At 28.8% G+C, this 22,599-nt stretch overlaps 2 protein-coding genes and 1 long non-coding RNA gene across 3 annotated transcripts; 1 reads left to right on the plus strand and 2 right to left on the minus strand.

Moving 5' to 3' along the window:
- Positions 1-557: 557 nt before the first annotated feature.
- On the plus strand, positions 558-1,710 carry LOC132935876 (uncharacterized). Its single transcript, XR_009663357.1, has 3 exons — positions 558-761; positions 853-1,365; positions 1,430-1,710. It is a non-coding gene; the product is annotated as an uncharacterized LOC132935876 (long non-coding RNA).
- A 15,463-nt stretch (positions 1,711-17,173) lies between these two features.
- On the minus strand, positions 17,174-18,328 carry LOC132933108 (uncharacterized). Its single transcript, XM_060999436.1, has one exon. It carries the CDS (start codon positions 18,326-18,328, stop codon positions 17,174-17,176), a length of 1,155 nt encoding a protein of 384 aa, XP_060855419.1.
- Positions 18,329-19,714: 1,386 nt separating this feature from the next.
- Positions 19,715-20,380, minus strand: LOC132933109 (uncharacterized protein DDB_G0289917-like). The gene has a single exon (XM_060999437.1). It carries the CDS (start codon positions 20,378-20,380, stop codon positions 19,715-19,717), a length of 666 nt encoding a protein of 221 aa, XP_060855420.1.
- Between the last annotated feature and the right edge of the window lie 2,219 nt (positions 20,381-22,599).

Below are 22,599 nucleotides of genomic sequence, written 5' to 3' on the forward strand. Positions count from 1 at the left end.
GCCCCTAAATGTATTGTATAATATCCATTTGGCTGGGTGTCCGCCGTTCGCCCCACTAAAGGTGATTTCGTCACTGGTCATAATAATTCTTATCGATTATAAAAACCAGAAGTTAAAAGTTTTAAATCCTATATCGTTCGAACCCAAGGTAATGATAATTGATAACTTATTGTCATAATGTCATATTTTAAGTAATTGGACCATTAGTGTCACTTGCGCATACTCGCGTGTAATTCCCTCGACCCCATTAAATACCTATTAAGTATGGAGTACCGACAATTTGTGACAACGGACACAACGATACGTGATTGTTGTCTGATTAGTGATTAGACTGATATGCGCATATATCTTATAATATCTATGGTGGATTTGCGATTAGGTAATAACAGATACTAGATAGTACCTACTATCATCTACTATGTTTATCGTGCTCTGCGCTGATATCGTGGTTCCGTGGTTACATGATATGGAAGTATACCTTATACTGGGTTAGCGTTAATCACATAACAATCCGTTAGTAGACAAATGGTTAAGATAATAACTCGGACCTAATTTAATCGTGACTCGTGGTCGTAGGTATTTTATTTTTGAAATACCTATTAGTTCTTGTATAATATAATATAATTATTGTCTTATTCACCACATATTGTATTTTACGTATTTTATTTAATAATTTAATACTTTATCAATCATATAAGTACCTAAATTTACTTATTACACTTGAATTAGATGCTTGGTGATTACATTTGTACAATTTATTGGTAAGTACTAAGTTTTACTAGTTGGTAGTGGTCAAAATTAAAATAAATAATACAATGAGTATGTCATTAACTTTAGACATTTTGATTTCAGTTTAATCATTTATACATAATACACTATTTTTGTTCAAATGTATACCTAACCAAGGAACACTGGTACTTACTGGATAATACATGAGTTGTTATACAATGAAGTGGCATAATATGACAACACAGAAATATTGTGATAATATTTCCATATTATTTAAAATTAGTCATTACAATACTCAGCTGGACACTGGGTTTTTCATGAAAGTCTATACCTACTCTACAAATGTTATATCAAAATCTCCACTTTTTAGTTCCTAAACTAAAAGTGAATAGAAAATTATTTATCTACATAATATGTGATGATTCAAAATCAGTTTCACATAGGTCATTTTACCTAATTTAAATATGCCATAATGGAATCAGCTACCTATGACACACAATTCAGAAGATCCTGTATGTTAAAATTATATTCATACTGCTATGTTTAATTACATTTTAAAATGGTAACTGTGAAAAATAAAAATAATTTTTCACATATTGGATTTAAATATTTCAACAGACTACAGAACAAAATAAAGTATGTATAAATATTTTTAATTGTAATATTATTAAATTATTATATTGAAAATTCAATTTTTTAGATATTCAAGACAATTGCAAAGAAGTGGGAAAAATGTAGCTGGACTAAGTGCATACATATTACAAATGATGTGTATTGAAACTAAAAATGTTGTGAATGTTAATGTTTTGTACTTTGTATGATATTTTAATTAATTTAAATGAGGTGACAACATCAATCATTACAAATCAAAAGATAAAATAATGTATGTTGTGTTTAATACACACAATATAATATGTAGATTGTGTAAATCAAATAAAGAATTTAAAAAAAAATAAAATAGGTATGTGATTTATAATTATTTTTCAGTTATTACGTTAACAATAGTATAAATGCTCAATGTAAAGTATTTAAAAAAATATAAATGTATTATTATTAATATACATATATTTTTTTTAATGATATTAGTATTACATTGTATAATGATAAATACTTAATTACTTTTGTCAATGATTGGTGTTGTCATTAAATAATAATTAGTACTAAATTCAAATAAGAATATTATTAACACCATTTTTAAATTTTACTAAGTCTGGGGTGATTGAAAAGTTTGTTTTAATTTTTTGAATACATGTTTTATCTTTACTCATATTTTGCATAACTGCAAAACGAACATTTTGATTAAACTGTATCATCATTTTGAAATAGATTTTTCATAGTCCTGGGCTTATTAAAGTAAAATTGTTTAATGGTTCACGATAATATCAGTATAAAATGTGAGAAATTCGGTCGTGAACAGGGTTAAGGGCTAAACAGAACCTAAAATCATCAAATCAAACATTTAAATAATCAAAATTAATTCTCTCCCTAGTTTTTGTTAGTGGTTATCACTTGCATCATATTAAAGTAGAAAATATACATTAAAAAATTTAAAATGTGTTAAAAAGAACACTCTAAAATGTGGGGTGCTATAATATTTCATATTTTAAAAACATTAAATTGATAGCATAATGATAGTTAAATCTAAAAAAACAAGGGGTGCTAAATTAGAGCTTGGCGTGCTAAAGACCCTTCTGTGACAATGGTCTCAAACCCTGTTCATGACATTGAGAATATGATTTTTTTTATAATTATTTAAGTTTATTAGTGCCTTATGTATTTGCATGTATATCATTATTATTTAAATACCTACCTATTGATTAAATTCATGTGATTGGTCAAAAAGACCTAGTCCTACCAAGTATATTACAACTATTGAAGTGACCTATGGCGAATTATTTATATTATACTAATATTTGATTTGGAATTGTAAATGCATTAAATTGAAATTGTAAACATAAAAAAAAGTTGTTTATACCTAATATTAAATTAGTTCAGTTATATTTATTAGGTATTATATAATGTTAACTTGTTGAAAATATTATTTAAATTTATGTTGGTATTGTATTTCCAGATTTGTAATAAATTGTAATTTTAATACCACTGTACAATTAGTGTTATATTATGTGTAAAATTAATTTTTATCTTGATTCTTCGGGACTATAAAAAAAGTTAAAATGTTAAATTCTCACAGACCCTAGTGTTATGTACTTGTCAAACTTCTTTATTCGATGTGCATGTGCCTAAATGATATTTTATATAAGAAGAGGTACAATATTTGATTTGTTCAAAAAAAAAAACATTATTATTAAAAATATTAAATCCTCATAGGTATTCTGGTATTTACATGTTTATAGTATCCATATGGTAAACAGTAGAAAATATAAATATTAAATGTATAATAATAATTAAAACATTATTTTGTATTAGTTAAATCTACCAAAGCTATACACAGTTATATGTATATTATTAAAATATGTATAAAAAAAAAATTAAGTTAATTTATTGTTAATATTATGGTCCATTATATCATAATTTGTACATTTATTATTAATTGTTATTGTATACATTTATCATTGAAATACAGATTTTTAATAATTTTAGAAGTTTTATTATCAGTAATCTAGTTGTTGCAACTGTAGTACAGACTGTCTAATTGAGTAACAAAAACAGGATTTTATTTGTGACATAAATTAACAGTAAGTTACTGCTACTTTTTATTTTGTAAATACACATACTGGTAACACTGTATTTTCTTTATGATAGACAGTTGTAATGATCACGGTCTTAGATTATAAGAGTGATAAACCATGGACAACTTATGGACTAAAATAATTCTGTATTTCCGTATGTTACTCTATGGTGTGTTGTAGTCGGCATAGAATAGAGATTAAATCGTGATCAAATCTACAAACAGAAGCAGTCTAATAATTATTAGCTAGGTATACGTATACCCAATAATATGATCGTCTGTTATTGTATGTAGGTATCAGCTATCAGGTACAAAGATAATCACCGCTATATCTTGGGTCGAACGATATCGAATTTATTACTTATAACTTTTGGTCTTTATAATTGATAATAATTATTACGACCAATGACCAGTGCCGCAATCACCTTCGTGGGGTAAAACTGTGTGACTCCCTGAAAAATCGGCATAATAAAATACATTTAGGGGCTCTAAGTACTTTATGAACTGATTTGAAAAGTGTAATATCTTTTAACCCTGGGACAGAAAAATCCTAGTAGAGATAATATCTACTGACGAGGTATAACACATTTACACACAATAACTACCTCCCAAAACCACCCAACTTTGAGAAACAATATCTCATCAACGGATTAACGAAAAATGAAAATTTGAACGTAATAATTAATGAAAAAAATAGTTTTATTCAATTATGAAATTTTAAGTATAGGTTACCATTTGAAAATCAAAAGTTGATAGTGGTTTACCTAATAAATATAAGGGTGAAAAATATAAAAAAAATATTCAATTCTAGAACAGCATAAATCTACAATTTTGAAAAAAAAAAATTTTGAAAAAAGTCAATACTTTTTCAAATAATGAGTGTTGTTTGATAAAAGAATCACCCTGTATATGAGTTGATATACATGGTATATTATATATTAGGTATAATAGGTGTGTGTGTGTATATATACATGGTGATTCAAAATTTATGTTACAGCCATTTTAACATATAAATATTCAAATTAGAGAAAAATGTATGATAAAAAAGTTTTTTGATTTAAAAAACATCTATTATGATTTCACAATTTTGTAATTGTTAACAACATTTTAGGGGGGTTTTGGGGGGTCAACTTTATAAATTCAAATAGAAACCTATACTTTTTTTGCAATCATAATGTGGGGGAATTTTTTTAATGAATTTTAGTGAATAAACAACATTAATTAATGCAAAGCTCTATGCTTGAGAGCTATTTACACATTTTAGAAATTGCAATAAATTGACCCCATGCCAACAAGTAGGTAGCTAATAGTGTCACTACTATCAACTCGTTTACAACTACTGTCATACCCGTTAACCTATTCATAGAAAAAAGAGATAAACCACTGCACTATCAATCGTCAACCACCTCGTAAGCAATAATCATACTCAAAAGGTGATATCCTTAATATAACTTATAATGAGTAATGACCATTGACCGATAAGCAGAATATTGTTCGTTTCGAATATCGATAAGTACCTACGAGTGGCAGCGATTACCACAGAACCCACGGCTTATAATATCTATGCTTATTACCTTTTGATATAGCTTCACACAGTGATACCGCAAAATAAATTAAATTAAATTAATTCTGTGGTCACTGGTCACACTATAAAGCTAACCTTAAACTGTTTCATTGTTGTATTCTAAATTCTAATATAATATGATAACTGATAAGTATTCAAATATTTAATATTGTATATTGTATAAGACTCACCATCGCATATTCGCATTCCGTATGACTTAAATTTGAATTTGAAAATATATTTAATAAATAATATGTGGAAATGCGTTTTTTATAATACTGTAATTTTTAAAGTATTTCATTTGTAAATAATCCAATTTAAAATATGCTATAATTAAACTTTTGCAACATTTTTGGTAAGTTTCCTTGAAATTGAGCAGTTAAAAATCAATGAATATTTACTAAGATTATAACCTTATGCTTTATAATCTGTTTTTCTTTTAGTCGAATCTGTTATTCTGGATAAAATACAATTTTTATATAAATATTGTACCTATACATATGGATCACTTAAATTGTCTGTTGCTTGCGGAGAAAATGTGTCACTTGCACAGTTTTACAGAAGAAACAACACTTCATAAAGAGTGATAGGTTTCTGGTTATTTACAAGCAAACACAGTTATAGAAAAAAATACCAGTGAAGCAAGTATGAGTGTTTTATTATACAATATTCATTGAAAAATAACATAATCAAGCTACATAATAATACAATACAATACAAACACCCAAGACAACAGACATCTTGGACACTGTCTATAAGAATTATTATTTTAATATTTCCTATTCAAATTCTGGGGATTCTACATTTCAATACAAATATAACCCAGATTTCAATTAGCAAGCTTCAACACAAATTTTCAAAATATGCATTGATATAATGAAAAATAATAATACTTTATTTTCATGATATATTAATTATGGATTGACAATAGAATAAAATAAGTATGTATGAACATTTTTAATTAAAAACTTAGTTAAATTTTTAATACTTTTTTTAAATTTTTTATATTTAGCTAGTAAATTTAAAGTTAACTAATCAAAATAAAATTCTCACACACAAAACCTACAATTGCAAACAAATGATTTGGAAAGACACCTTGAACATGTTAGACTGGTGAATGTGATACAAATTTTTCTTCAACATTATATGGGAAAAACAAAATTTCATAATAATGGGCAGGTTCAATCAAATCAAGATAACTTACTTTTACCTTTGACAAAATTTTAATTGATAATTAATTTTATATATTTGAAATGTGTAACTAAATATTGAAGCATTATTATAATAACTATTTCTTATAAGTAGGGCTAAGAGTTTTTTTTTTTTTTAATACTAATATTTTTTGTTTAACTTTGATGTTCAAACAATTTCATCTCATACCTAATCTAACACTCAATAAAAAAAAATAATAAGTAATAAAGATAGTAATAAAGACTGAAGTCATGATAAAAGATATATGAAAAGCTTATATTGTATAGTAAAAATCAATGTTTTTTAAATGATAATTATAATTTAACTCTTAAAATTAATAAGTAAAATAGTCAAGATTAAAGACATTTACAAAAATATAGATTTTAGAGCAACAATTAATAGTTTCTTAAATACTAAAAATCTCTAGCCCTCTTTATATATTGTATTATAGAATTATTAAAAATGTACTTTAATTTGTATGATCTTATCTAGGATTTTGGATATGTTCATTTTTGATATTTTTTATTAGTTTTGGTCTTACCCGAATTTTGTTATAATTAGCATTATGGAAATTTGGCCGAAATCTACTAAAGATATCAATTATCGATGTGTTCATTATCTTTGATAAGTTAATATTAAATTAAAGTCCATTGTTCGGTTATTTTCTAAGATCGTATATGGTCTATTCACACAAGTAAGATAATGTTAAGAATAACGATTTGTTGTACAATTTATTTTTACATAATATAAATTACTATGTATTTATAATAAGTGTTCAAATTGTCTTCCTCTTTGATTAAAACATATATTTAATCTTTTTTGGAAGTTATTCATACTGGTTTCTTTTATTACTTCTGGTGGAATATTCTTGCATTCAGTTATAATTCTCTCCTTAAGTCCCATAATGTCTCTTGGTGGAGTTAAATATACCTTTGTTAAAAAAAAAAAAGAATGCTATGTATTTAAAGAAGTGTTATACTTTCAATTACACAAGTTCTAAATTATAGTTTGATTATACATATAAATTATTAAAAAATGTGTAGAAAATATGACAATCTCTGCTTTAAATTAAATGTTTCAATATAAACACATATACATATTTAAGTCTTTGTTAAAATGTATTTTTTGTTTTGTTCTACATAAATTGTAATATTAGGTTCATAAATTATAATTTTAACCTGCAACTCGCATCATTACAAATTGAATTAAATCAACTTTTTTATATTACAAGTGTATTTAACAATGACAACAAAATCCTGATGTTGAATACCTACCTTATTTTTTAAATATCCCCATAAAAAATAATCTAAACATGTTAGATCTGGACTTCTAGGTGGCCAAGGTATAGAGCTATAAGTACCAATCCATTTTCCAGGAAACATTTCATTTAAATAATGTCGAATCAGATAAGCATTGTGTGCAGGACAACCATCTTGTTGGAAATATAAATGTTGACAAGTTGCTAGTGGTACATTTTCTAGTAGTACCGGAAGTGTATTCTGGAGAGACTCAAGATATTTTTGAGCAGTTAGTGTTCCTATTAGTTTATTACAAAAAGTTAACTATAACTATTACATAACATGTCAGTTTTAATATTTTATTGAAAATTAAAAAAAATACTGACCACTGTAAAAATATGGACCTATTAATTGATCGCCAATAATCCCACACCAAACATTTACTCCATGGAAGGTTTGAAATTTGGATTCTCTTATCCAGTGAGGATTTTCATCGGTCCAGTAATGAGCATTATGACGATTCAAGATTCCATTTGTCCTGAATTTTGATTCATCAGTCCATAGTATACTATTAAATATTAAAGGTTCTAATTCTTTTTTATTTATTAGCCATTGAATAAAACTCAATCTTCTATCAGTATCACCAACTCTTAGTTGTTGTACTAAGGTAATTTTGAAGGGATGCCATTTTTGTTTTTTCAAAATTCTCTGTTTACGACTGTATGAAATATTAAAATAAACCAAAGCTTCCCTTATTGAAAAATGTGGATTTTCGACAAAATACATAAATATTTGGTTTTCAATTTCTTCGTTTTTGGTATTTTGTTTTTTTTGTAGATCATGCTTACCATCAGGAAATTTACCTTTAAATCTTAAGGAATCCACTAACCTTTTAAACGTCATGTGTGATGGTATACGTCTATCTGGGTACTGTTCCCTATATGCTGCCACAGAATGTCTACTATTTTTTTTACACTCATAAAATATTTGAACTATATCAATTTGTTCTTCATAAGAAAAATTAACCATTTCTTACAAAAATTATACTAAAACTTGGATAATAATATGTGTGTATTACATAGTTGTGTAAACCAAATGTCCAGGTAACTACATACAAATTGAATGCCCTGTTTCAATAAACCATGATTACATTGATTATCTCCTATTGTAAAAACCTAGATATGACTTTCATGTGAGCACTTGCTTATACATATTTATAAGACAAAATAACTTTCCAACATACATTGTAAATAAATCTATTAATACAATTAATTTGTTTTTCTACCATTTTTCCACTGACAAGTTTTAATAATGTATTAATGTAGGTTTGATTTATAATACAAATTTCTAATTGCAAATTAGAATTCTAGTTATAAATATAAAATATAAAATGCCAAAGATACATAATTTATGTGTTTATTAAAATAAACAAATAATATTAACAAGTTAGTTAAAAACGTCAAAAAGGTCACTATTTGTAATTTTTTTGGTCATGGGCTTCATTATTGAAGATGTTGAATCTACGCTTAACTGTCCTGTAACATGGTTTTTAAATATAAATATTTAACCTGTACAAGCATGTATTTATTCTAACTTTTAGAAGCATTCTGTTCAGCATTTTCTTTTGGCCAACATGATGGTAACACGTACAATGTGGTGTTAGTTTTCATTCTGTCATTTGTACAGCATCGAATCTAAAATAAAATGCATACAATATACCACACGTATAATTACATTCAATATTTTGTTTGATATTTTTTTTTAAGTATGTTACACATTTTTGTGTACCTGACCACCCTTCTTCCAGTATGCATTTCTAGCTTTTGCACGTCGAATTATTTTAATGTCATCTTCGGTTTCAGGCTTAATCGTTTTAACTATTTCTTCAAATGTTGAATGAACTGGGCACCACCATTCAACACACTATACATATAAGCATATTTACATTTTTATTTATTGAGTTATAATTTAATAATTTAATTTTGACATGTTCTTGAACTTTTGGCTTATTAACAGTTGATGATCGACCAAATTTCAAATTTTCAAATTTAGCACAAACTTGATCCTCAATTTGGTTCATCTTATCGCTGACCATTTTATTAATTAGGATTATCGAATTTTTTATTATTGGTTCGATATTTGTGTCCTTCAAAGAGTCCTAGATACAACATACATAAAATTACAGTTGACTATAAATATTGGATTTATTGCCAAAACCAAAGAATATAAAGATCATATTATTACTCTACTGATATTTGTATAATCATTTATTTAAAACTGCTTCTATTTGGATTTAAAATGTGATAATTACTAGATTTAAATATTAAAAATTACATACATACATATATGTTAAAATCATAGTTATAATAATTTGTGTCATGCTATTCATATAAACATATAAATACACTTATGTATAATATACATACATATAAATCTGATAGTGTTTTTTATACAAATAATTTGTCTGCTTAAAAAAAATTAAAGGTATCAGGTTGTAGGTATAGGAAGTTACTAAGTTATTTGAAAATTAACCATATTATAATTTAAATAAATAAATTAAATGTTTATTATTTAATTTTATGTATTTGTATTCACATACATATTGAATAATATTATGTATATTTGTACTAATACTTACTACTACCTGTTCTTTTTCAAAAATTATATTCTTTTCCAATATATTTATTTGATTGCGTAACTCTAAATTTTCTTTTTTAAGTTCTTTCTAATTGAAAAATAAACAAAAAAAAACAAAATAAAAAGTATTTGTTGTAAACAAAAGTTATCATATTTGGTATTTTAAATTCACAGATAATTACTTATTTTGAAATACTAACTTCTTGCAATTCCAACTTGCTGACCTCTTCAGCGTATGCCTCATTTTCATTTAAAAATACAGTTGACTTGGAAATAAGTTCATAATTTTTCTAAAAAAAATGTTTTAAGAATACAAGTGTATTTAAGTGTTTATTGTTATTTATTTTTTGTTCGTTTTTTTTTTGTATTTATGACTTAATATTGTCAGGTTATGTACATAATAATTATGTATATATACTATTTTTTGTAAAGAAATAGAGTAAACTAGTTAATAATATAGAAAAAAAACTACCTACTGAAAACTAAACCTTAATTCACGAGTAATAAAAAATATTTTTTGATGAAAAACGTTAAATTAATTTAAATCCTAAATTATTCGTTTACATCTAACTGTAACACTACTAATACTGTGTAGTCTGTATAATAGACTAGGTACTTACTTGCTTTAATTCCTCATTTTCAATGACAATTGACTCGGCGGCTTCTGCTACCATAATAATCCAATTCGGACCCAGTAAAAGTCGGGTTATTGGAAACATATGCCGCAAACATTTTGAAAATAAAAAACTTTTAAAGACTAACGAAATATTAGAAAATATGTATAAATTCTAATAAAATCGAATGAAATCGGTTTGAGTTTATAAAACGCAATGGTTAAGAAATACATATACGGATTGTAAATGTACAGATTATCTCCAAACGGGTACATGAATGTATGTAGGTACTAAATAGACTATTATTCGATAAGATCAAACATTGTTATCGATGTCATATTTCTTTACTATAAATAAACGGTATTTCAATCAATTAGTAACAGCAAAATAAAATATTGATTAAAATATTTTTTATTTTATACGTTTTGATCCATTGCAATTTTAAATGTTCAATGTTCATATGACGAGGAAAACTATTATTAGTTTATTAATTAATGTCAATTTTAAGTCTAGTGGAAAATGTATTAAAGACTAGGGTTTTTTTTAAGGAAAATATAATTTGCAATACTTAATATGGATTTAAGTATTTTTTTTAAACAGAGATCCGAAACATTATTTTGGCTGGGTTCACGGAGTACCCCAGGTCAACCCTTGCACTCCTGCATAAATATTTGGTATTTGGGGTTAAACGTTGACAAACAAATTATAATTATAATTAATTTTATTCTGATATACGGGTTTGCGGAAGAAATACGAATCGTATGATAGCAATAAATGAGAACACCATTTATTTTGCTACCTGTCGGCGTGCGTTGTGTGGTTAAGCATTTAAAACGCAATTTCTAAAACTTTGAATAGCTCTCAAGCATCGAGCTTTGCATTAATCAATGTTGTTCATTCACTAAAATTCATTAAACAAATTCCCCCACATTATGATTGCAAAAAAAGTATAGGTTTCTATTTGAATTTATAAAGTTGACCCCCCAAAACCCCACTAAAATGTTGTTAACAATTACAAAATTGTGAAATCATAATAGATGTTTTTTAAATCAAAAAACTTTTTTATCATATATTTTTCTCTAATTTGAATATTTATATGTTAAAATGGCTGTAACATAAATTTTGAATCACCCTGTATAATAATTAATAACACACCAAGTATATTATCGCCAAAAATGTGTACGAAATCTTCGCCGACCTGCTATGAATGTTCGAATTTCAAAACGTACATTCTCATCACAATAACCTCGTGCGGCCCGCCGCCGGACGTACACAATATATATTATACTATAGGTCAGAGTTGGGCCAAATTTTATCTAGATAATTATTCGAATAAATATGTATTCGATTAATTATTTATTCGAATAAAATGTTATCTCAATAATCATCTAAATAAAATTTCATTCGAATAACGCCCTACTCTGCTATAGGTAAATACGATGGACTCAACAAGTCCCTGTGGTGAACTGGCACCACAGCCTGCTACGACTGCTGTAATATGCTTGGCCGCTTGGTACCTACTATCGTAGTACTAATAGTAGATAAGTGGCTGCCAAGATATTATAGATGCAGGTCGCAGACACTATATTTGATGTTGAAGTCGTGGTTGATGAATAAATAAAAGACAGATGTTGTTTATTGTGAATTTTATTATATTGTTCGATAAATTTTTAAGTCCAAAATAATGTTGTACAGAGTGGCGTGAAGGTGCTCGCACTAATGGGTGGTAGTACACGTCTGAAAACAGGCCGATTCGGGCTCCCTTTTATATGAAGTTCCCCGTACCCCTTGCCTATAGATACTGTATCTCGGCTCACGGATGTGATTTGTGTGAACATCGTTCCAGCCCACGCATTTTATGACTTCCAGTATAATTCTGTGTATTAAATTTGAAATAATCTTTTTAATATAATTTTAATATTTTTATAATGACTATCGTCGTGTACAGCGTTGTAATAAAAATAATCATTCTATTGTTTCATATTTTTATATTTGAACATTTGTCGTATACAGAGCAATTATATGGTTCAGTGAGTTCCTAATATCCGTTTCTTAAACAAGACATTAAAATGTAATATTATTTACTAACCAGAAAGAACCCTTATCTCCGTTTCTATTATCCAATTTATGCCGAATTACAGTATCTAAATTATAGTATAGTATAATTATGTACCTGTGTAATTTGTTTTATTGTTAAGTAGTAACTTGCTTACTACATCTCCCCCTTTAAAAGTTGATTTTTATCGTCTAAAATGAGAAAAATTAACTCAAACTTCCTCCATTAGTCCAAGCACTTTCCTATGATTACAAATTTTACATATATCAATTATTACATTACATTCAATTATTACATGTTTACATGTTATGTTTTACATTAAATACATCATTATAATTATATGGTACATTCCACCATATTAATTATTATTGACAAAATACAGATTATAATCCACAATATTACAGTATATATTTTGCTTATTATCTAGGTTAGTATCTTATGTGATTAACAATATATTCTTTTTTGTGTTTTTGTTTACATCAATAATCTTATCTTAGTGTTAATATAATATGTGTAATAATATTTTAATATAACATGAATTCTTAAAATCTATTACAATATATTTTTTTCTTCGTGCAATATATATATATGATAAAATAGTGGTGTGTACTATATTTTATTTTTCCATTACCATGTTAATTATATTTTAAATAAGTTAGATTAATATATTTCTTATTCCATCACCATGTTAATTACGCCAATATATGCTAATATGTTCCTTTAAGTATTTGCATATTATTTTATAAAAATTTAATCCTAACTTGAAATTTTTTTTTTCATTCATTTAATTTTTTTTTTTTTTTCGATTTCAGATACTATGTGGTACTCCGACGGACTATTTATTTGTTCGCCGTGTACTTCCTTAACGTCTTTATTAGATATTACTGTTGTTTCAAATTTTTGCATAAAATTATCATAACTTTCGTCCTTAATTTCCGTAATATTATACATACGTGATAACGCGTCGACATTGGTGTTTAACTTGCCCATTTTGTATACTATCTCATATTCGTATACCTCCAATTGTAGTCTCCACCTTGCCAATCGGGATAATGGGTCTTTTAAATTAAATACCCATGACAAAGGCCTCAACAATTTTCTACCATATAAATACGGTCGAAATGTTTTTACGCCGAATATAATCGCCAAACATTCCAGTTCCGTTGCCGAATAATTACATTCCGCCCTATTTAAAGTTCTAGAACTGTAAGCTATTGGTAAATCCGATCCTATTTTACCTTGAGATAATATTTCACCTAGCGCCCTACCGCTAGCGTCTGTCGTTAGTATAAATTGTTTTGTAAAATCTGGATATTGTAGAATTGGTTCTGAACACAATATTTCTTTTAATTTATCGAAAGCTTTTTGACAGTCTTCGTCCCAATTAAACTTTACATCTTTTCTTAATAATTTCACTGTTGGATTAGCAATAGCACTATAGTTTACTATGAATTTTCTATAATACCCACTAAGTCCTAAAAAACTTTTTATTTGTTTAACATTTTTAGGAACCGGAAAATCTTTTACAGATTTAACTTTCGCTTGGTCCGGTTTGATTCCTTCGTCACTAATTACATGACCTAAAAATAAACATTCCCGTTGTAAAAAACTACATTTGTCCGGTTCTATTTTTAGATTGTGTATACGTAATCTCTCGAATACGTCTATTAATTTTTCATTGTGGTCTTGTAAATTTTTAGCATACACTATTATGTCATCCAGGTATACTAAACACTTCATTCCTATTAACCCTGATAACACGTTTGTCATCATTTTTTGAAATGTCGCCGGAGCTGAACTTAGACCCATAACTAATCGTTTAAATTGATAATGCCCTTGTCCCGTTGAAAATGCCGTAAGTTCTTTTGATTCTTTAGCCAAAGGTACCTGGAAATATCCTGATTTCAAATCTATCAAACTGAACAGTTGACATTGTCCTAATTGGTCTAATATTTCCGTTATATTTGGTAATGGGTGAAATTCATTTAAAGTTACTTCATTAAGTGCCCTAAAATCGATAACTATTCTGAATTTTTGTTTCCCCGAGGCGTCCTCCTTCTTTTTGACTAATATTAATGGTGCGTTAAACGGACTCATTGATCTTTCTATGATTTCATCTTTCATCATTTGACCTATTTGTTTTTCTATCTCCGGTTGTTGTGAAAACGGTAAACGATATGGTTTTTTATAAATCGGTTTCAAATCCTTAGGAACTTTTATTACGTGTTCTGCTGCCGTAGTACACGTAAGATTATCCCCTTCTAAATAGAAAATGTCCGCGTAATGTTCACATATTTTTACTATCGAATTATATTCGTGAACTTGAAGATGATCAGTACGTATCAACGCCCTGACCCGACGCGAGCGTTCAGTATCAATTGTGTTTGCCGGAGGGGAAGTAATGCTTTCCGGAGGGGAAGTAATGCTCCCGGAGGGGAAGTAATGCTCCCGGAGGGGAAGTAATGCTCCGGAGGGGAAGTAATGCTCCCGGAGGGGAAGTAATGCTCCGGAGGGGAAGTAATGCTCCCGGAGGGGAAGTAATGCTCACGCGGTTCCTCCTCCGGTCCTCGATTTAACTGAAAAAAAAAAAAAAAAGTATCAATTGTGTTTATACACCGTACGCTATCTGTCAAAACATCCGTGTCGTATGAAATATTACGCGCTTGACCTACATTTATTTCCTGCGTCATTTCAGATATTATATTTAATATGCTTATAGTAATTTTGTTGTTTTTGACTGGATTGTAAATATTCGCGCAATATACGCCCGGTATTAATTCTTGTTTATTAATTAAAATATTTTTATTATTCATTTCTTTATCGGGTATATCGATTTGTTTCTGAGCGCGGTTTTAATGTAAAACAGATATCACTATCGCTTCCGGTTTTATTATTATTTATTGTTAGCGTGTTATTAGCGACGTCTATTACTGCATGATTATCTATTAGAAATTTATTATCAATAATTCCGTCTGCCAGAATCGGAAAAATATTGTTTACAACATAAAATTGTGTTTCGAATGCTTCATTATTAATTATTAATTCTATTTCTGTTTTTCCTATTGTAGAAACTATTTTTTCATTGATACCTTTCAAATATATTTTTTCGTTTTCGTTAATTTCAGTGTTTCCTTTTAATGCATTAATTTTAATTATATTTAGATCCGCCCCAGTATCGACTAATAATTTAATTTGATTCTTATTAAAACTGGGTGATTTTAAAGTAATGTGGTTGTCTATTAATTTTGCTGTGATGTGGAAAATCCTGTGTGTGGGTCTTGAACTATTTCTTGGACCAATCTGACTCCCACTGGTGATGGTCCGTTGGCGTTTCCCGACGTGCTTCTTTCGTTTTTCTGTTTTGTATAACAGTTTGAAATTTCATGACCTATCTTATTGCAGTAACTGCAAAGTACACCCTGAGTATTGTTATTGTCCCTACGAACATTATTGTTGTTGTTCGCATTGCGCGTGCCGCTTACACGATTATTGTTATAAGGTCAGGTGGGGTAACAGCAACGCCGTTTTGCAAAATCTCAGTTTAATGGAACATATATCTTACTGTATTCTTTTTAGGAACATTGTTTTTTTTTTTATATATTAATGAACGTATCAGGAATTCAAATTTGTATTCAAAAAAGTGTTTTGATAATTTTTTTGGTTGAAAAATAATTATTGAATGAAAAAAAAAAATGTTGCACTTTCCCTGCTACCGGGGTAAGAGCAAAATCAGTAATTTTTATACAGTTGTATACTAGCTATTCCTTAGCCGGGGCAAGTGCCATAAACTAATGAAAATCTGTAAAAAAATTCCGTTCAAAGAATTTAATTATTTTAATTTATCAAAATTTGACAGACCATTAGTTTTTTTTTAGTGTTGATTGTTATAATAACATGTATTAAAAGTGTAATTGTTAACTAATAACATACTTAAAACCTGTATAGGTATTTTAAAACATACATATTTTAGTCACAAACAATTTTTATAAAATCTTTTTAAGTATTTAACAAAAAATAAAAAATAAAACATAGATCTCTTAACAATACTCAGACTTTTGAGTTAGTTTATTAAATAATATAAAACAAATAAAAATATAAAATCTAAAAAAAAAATTGTATCTCTTAATTATACTCAGACTTTTGAGTTACCTACTTTATTAAACAATATATAACAAATAAAATAAATAAAACATATATAAATAAAAAAAAACTATAAAAAAACTTACTTTAATTATACTCAGACTTTTGAATTACATTATTAAATAATATATAACTAATAAAATGTAATAACATCTAAAAAATAAACAATATCCCTTAACTATACTCAGACTTTTGAGTTATATTATTAAATAATATATAACAAATAAAATGTAATGATATCTAAAAAAAAACGATATCCCATAATTATACTCAGACTTTTGAGTTAAATAGTAACTTACTTACTACGTTAAATAATTATTTTAAGTTGAACTGACTAAATGTTACCATGAATATTAATTCACCCCCTTTTCCCTCTTTAGGTAATGGGAGACGGCAACTTATATTATCAACTAAAACATTTTTATCAATATCCTCAATAACGGGATACACAAATATTGAGCTATTTTTAAGTTCTTTTTTTAATTTCACAAATTTAACAATTAGATTAGTATCCGTCTTATCTTTAATAATGCCAACAAAGTGTTTGATTTTTTTCCCCTTGTTTCCAACAATATACTTCACCAATATCCAGTCACCTATGTTATCTACTGTACGATGCAAATAAGATTCTTCAGCCATTTCTTGTTCTTCTAGTTCTAAATCATCTAATAGGTTGCATTCATTGTCAGATAATATTAAATTCTGATCTTCATTATAGTTATCAATATTTATGTCTATTATATTTTGAATATCATCATCTATACCTCCCTCAGTACAAAATTCTTTCTCAATTTTTTTTTTTGTAGTTTTATGTTTTGGGATGTTTTTTAAATTTGCTTTTTCTTTTAAGATTTGTACTGCCTCTCCTGAAGTAATAACAGAAGCACCACCTGTGATTTTTCGTTTTGTTTGTTTTTCAAATGTGGCTTGTTTCATTGAACTAAGTAAAAGTATTTCAAACGAATTATTACTGGAAACAGTTGAATTTTCAGCACTTAAACATTCTGTAATATCAATATAGCCTGTAGGCCCTTCTGCTACATCAGTAGTTATATAATTTCTAGAAATCTCTTCTGCAGTATCGATATTAACTGATGTAGTTGTATAACTTTTAGAAGGCTCTTCTGCTGTAGTTGTATAACTTGTCGAAGACAAGTCATGTAATAATATGTCTGATTGGCAATTTTCATCATATCTGGAAAGCTTCAGAGGGTAAAATTTGGAACGTTCAACAACAGTACGATTAATTGGATATATCCCAGATTTTCTAAATCCATTTTTTATAATTTGTGGATCAAGCTTTGTCCAAATATTACAAATTATTTTAGAAAGCTCTGACTTAGGCAATTTTTGTCCCTGGTGATTTCTACACCAAGAGCATAATATTTTATCCCATTCATTTTTTATAGATTTAAAAACAGCTAGGTCTAACGGCTGTAACAAATGGCTTGAATGTGGTGGAAGTAACATTATTGTTACATTATTTTTTATAGCAGTATCAATTAGTTTCAAATCCACATGTTGTACTTTTAATGAAGCTTTTTTCAAAATAATTATAAAAAACTTCTTTTTCCATCCACCCATTTGTGGTAGCTGCAAATGTAGTACCAGGAAAGAAAGATGTTTCTCCTACCCATTTATCCCATACACTTTTGCCTTTAAATATAATAAGTTGAGGACCTTTTTGACCACTTGCACTACATGCCATTAGCACTGAAGTGTTATCTCTACCTGAGCCATGTGTAGTACGTGTAGTAGATATCCCTATCCCACCTACAATTTTAGTTTTTGATGGGTCATGACAAAAAGACGTTTCATCCAAGTTCCATACTCTATCCGGTCTGTGTATAAGATTTAATTCAACTAATGTTTTCCATAATAAATCAAAATACCCATAAATTATGAACGGATCACATGCTTTTTTTCTTGAATGTTCAACAATTTGAGGCTTTTTGATACTAAGTTGTTGCCTTTTAGAAAACCCAAGCCACCAATCCTCATCAGGATATCCATTACGAAAAGGAGTTTTAATATTACAACTAGTTACATAATTTCCTACTAAATTCAATACCTCTTTGCGACTCAGTCCATAACCGTATTTGTTCATTACTTTTAGTAAACCAGCCAACTTGGATTCTGTAGCAGTTCCCAGTGCTGTTGGACGCCCCATTGATTCCGACTTCATACCACGTCTTCCCTTAATATGATCATACAGGGTAGGTCGAGGTATTGCATATTTTTCAGATGCAGCATTTACTGTGATTAATCCACTCTTTATCTGCTCGACCGCATACAATAAATTTTCTTTTGAATAAGTAGCTCCTCTGTCACTTTTTCGTACGTAGTTTCGAACCATTTTTTCATTTAAAACCTAAATAATAAAAAAAACCACATTGAATTCAAAATAAATATGAATGGGTCAAGTGCGACAATGCATGTCGCATTTTCCCCGTAAATCATGTCGCACATTCTCCATGTGAAGTTTTGTACGTGGGAAGTGCATAATCGGCTAATACTTATTTGTATCAAATGATTAGCATAATTTGTATATGAAATAATGTTACAAACATAAAATAACATTTACTTACCTAATTTTAAATAATTCTGAGCAGTTTTGATGGACTAACAGGTCCGCTGAATTATCGTCGATTAAAAAAAATACGAGTAAATAACTGATTACCTCTTCGGATAGTGATGACTGCTGTGTTTGATATTTTACAGTGTAGCCAACATAACACAACATTCGATTATTTCTAAACTCTGTAGTTTTCATGAAATAAACTTTAAAATTGAATTATTATATTTTTTATAACCGAATTAGGCACTAGCCCCGTTAGGCTCTTACCCCACCTGACCTTACGTATTTTGTTGCGCATTAGGTCGATTGCTCCAGCAATCTCGTGCTATGTGATTAAATCTGCCACAAGTGTAGCATCCGGTGCCTCGGTTAATATTATTTTGTTGTACATTATTGGTATTGAAATTCCGTCCGTAGCCGTTTCCGCCTCGATAACCGCCGCGATTAACCATGTGTGAGCCATATCCGCTCTGATTATTATTCCCATAATTATTGCGGTTGTTGTGATTAACATATCTGTTGTTATATCCGTTGAAATTATTATTTCTATTGCTTTGATTTGAATTACTGTTTCCTCCGCGATTAACTGCGTTATTTGCATTACCACCATTTTGTCGTTTTTCCTCGTTATTGACGTCTGCCTGTTTTCCATTACCAATTTGTCTCTGCAATTTGTCCATTTCTACTTTTGACTCATATTCGAGCATCTCATCGATCGCCGTTTTGAAACATTGTTCCAATGTACTGGGATTTCGACTTTTCAGTACTGTATATAGGTGATGAGGTAACCCTGTCATAAATATGATCATTGCCTGTTTCTTTGTTTGTTTTTTCACTATATCTGCCTCGGCCTGAGATAGACCTACCGTACTTGCCGCGCAGAGTTTATAATATAACTCTTCGATTCTACTAGCGAATTTTGCCACACTTTCTCCCTCGGCCATACGTGCCGTGTTTAAAGCTATTGATAGGGCCCTCTCCGATACTTTTTGTCCGAATAGAGGGGCCCCCTCTAATATTGTTTTTATAGCTCCCCATGTTTCTAAATTTCGATATTTTGTTACTTCTAACGCATTTCCTGTTAACTTAGAAGTAATTATTTTTAACAATATCGGTATATCTGCTTCCGTTGTCTCCTTAATTGTGATTTCACAAATATTTATAAATTCGGCTACGTCCTTTTTGCCCGTGCAAATAGGTATCGTAGCAATTGCTTTATCTAAATCTATTTTACTCATTTTTTTCTTAACCACTGACTCTAACTGCACGTGAATTACGCTTGAGTCTAGTACCTAGTACCTAAACGACCTACGGTTTGTTTTCGTGGCGCGGTACCTATCTGTTCTGTTAAACTATGTGTTCCTACTAACTTTTCCTTAATAGTTTTTTCAGTTTTAACTATGTGTTTCCTAGTTTGTTCTAAAAATTCTTTCTTTACAGCGTCTTTTAAAATTGCCTCTTATAATTCTTTCCTAGATTTATATTTTTCAACTTTTATTGAACTGTCCGCAGAACTAGTGTCAATATCTGAACCATCGGATTCTGACATATATTTATCTAAACATTACATATATATAATTTTTAATAAATGATATCTACTAAATTTATTAATATCCTATCCGCGTGAGTAATTACCAAAAGTATTTACTCTACATGTATATACTATTATTGATTTATAAACTAATAATACGTAACTACCGTCACCAAAATTAATAATACGTAAAAATTATTACTTATAAAATAACTATCATGCACAAATAATAAAAAGAAATTACGTAAACGCGCGTCGTACGTTGGATATGGATGAGTACCTATCTAATAACACGTAAAACGTTCGATCGCCTATGCTACGCGTGTTCAATTTCGATACGGCATCCCCTCACCCGTTTCCCTCGCCATGTTCCGCGATGTTTTTATGCGTACGCGCTCGTACTACGCTCGAATATTATAACAAAAAGAAACAATCCACGGTTAGCTATTCCGTAAATACCTCCAATAATATTCGACTTCCTATCCCTTATTTTTCTTATTACTAATTTTTTTCTAAATGATTTAATTTCCTAATTTACGCGCTTTACCATTTAATTATCTAAACACTAACAATTTATTTTTTTTTTTTTTAATAATTATTCTATCAACTTATTCTTAGTAACGTTATACTATTTCTTATCCTAGGGGCCCCCTATAATTAATTCCTTTTTTTTTTCAAAACTTTTCAAAATTTGACGTCAATTACTTTAACAAGGTCATCTACTGCCTTTTAATTCAAAATCTCTTTTCTTCAATATATATCACTTAACTTCTTTCAACAATTATATTCTATATTTCAATTCAAAATTCAATATTTCACTTTAATCAATTATTCTCATATATAATTCAAAAATGCTACGCGCGTGCATCAATTTCCTAGATCAGCCTATCGCCGTCTACTTTAATTTATTAGGTCAGTCCCTGCTGCCTATCACAAAATAATCTTAGATCGGTCCTTGCCGTCTATTTACCATAAAAATCCTAGATCAGTCTACAGCTGTCTATCATAAAATACGTATATAGTTCTTCCCAAGCTTGTTTCCTATTTTTTTTTCTTTATTTATTTTTATTCGAATATTTTTCCCTAATATTTTACACCACCACCAAGTATAAAATTAACGCTGACATATATGTATCAACGTGAGACGTGCACTTCAAGCTATACAATTTTAATTTAATTATCTATCTTCACTTAATTAATATACTCACAACAATGCTGTCGCCACTGCTGTGTTCATTTTCCTTGCTTGTCTGCTGGCCCGTCTTGAATTGTTCGTTGATTCCGGCGTCGCCTTGGTTGATCAGACCTTAACTGTTACCTCCGTGGAGCTGCTGACGTGGTGTAGCCGCTGCGTCGGTACTGGATCTTCGAAGTTGAATGTAGCCGCCTTGACTGCTAGACTCGCCTTTGGAAATTTAAATCCACCGCTTCGACTGCTCGCCTCGTCTTTAACTCCTTGAACCTCCTTTTTTCGACTGCGCCAGTGTAATATTATTTACTAACCAGAAAGAACCCTTATCTCCGTTTCTATTATCCGATTTATGCCGAATTACAGTATCTAAATTATAGTATAGTATAATTATGTACCTGTGTAATTTGTTTTATTGTTAAGTAGTAACTTGCTTACTACAC

This window comes from Metopolophium dirhodum, chromosome 1, assembly GCF_019925205.1.
Source record: "Metopolophium dirhodum isolate CAU chromosome 1, ASM1992520v1, whole genome shotgun sequence".
NCBI classification, from domain to species: domain Eukaryota; kingdom Metazoa; phylum Arthropoda; class Insecta; order Hemiptera; family Aphididae; genus Metopolophium; species Metopolophium dirhodum.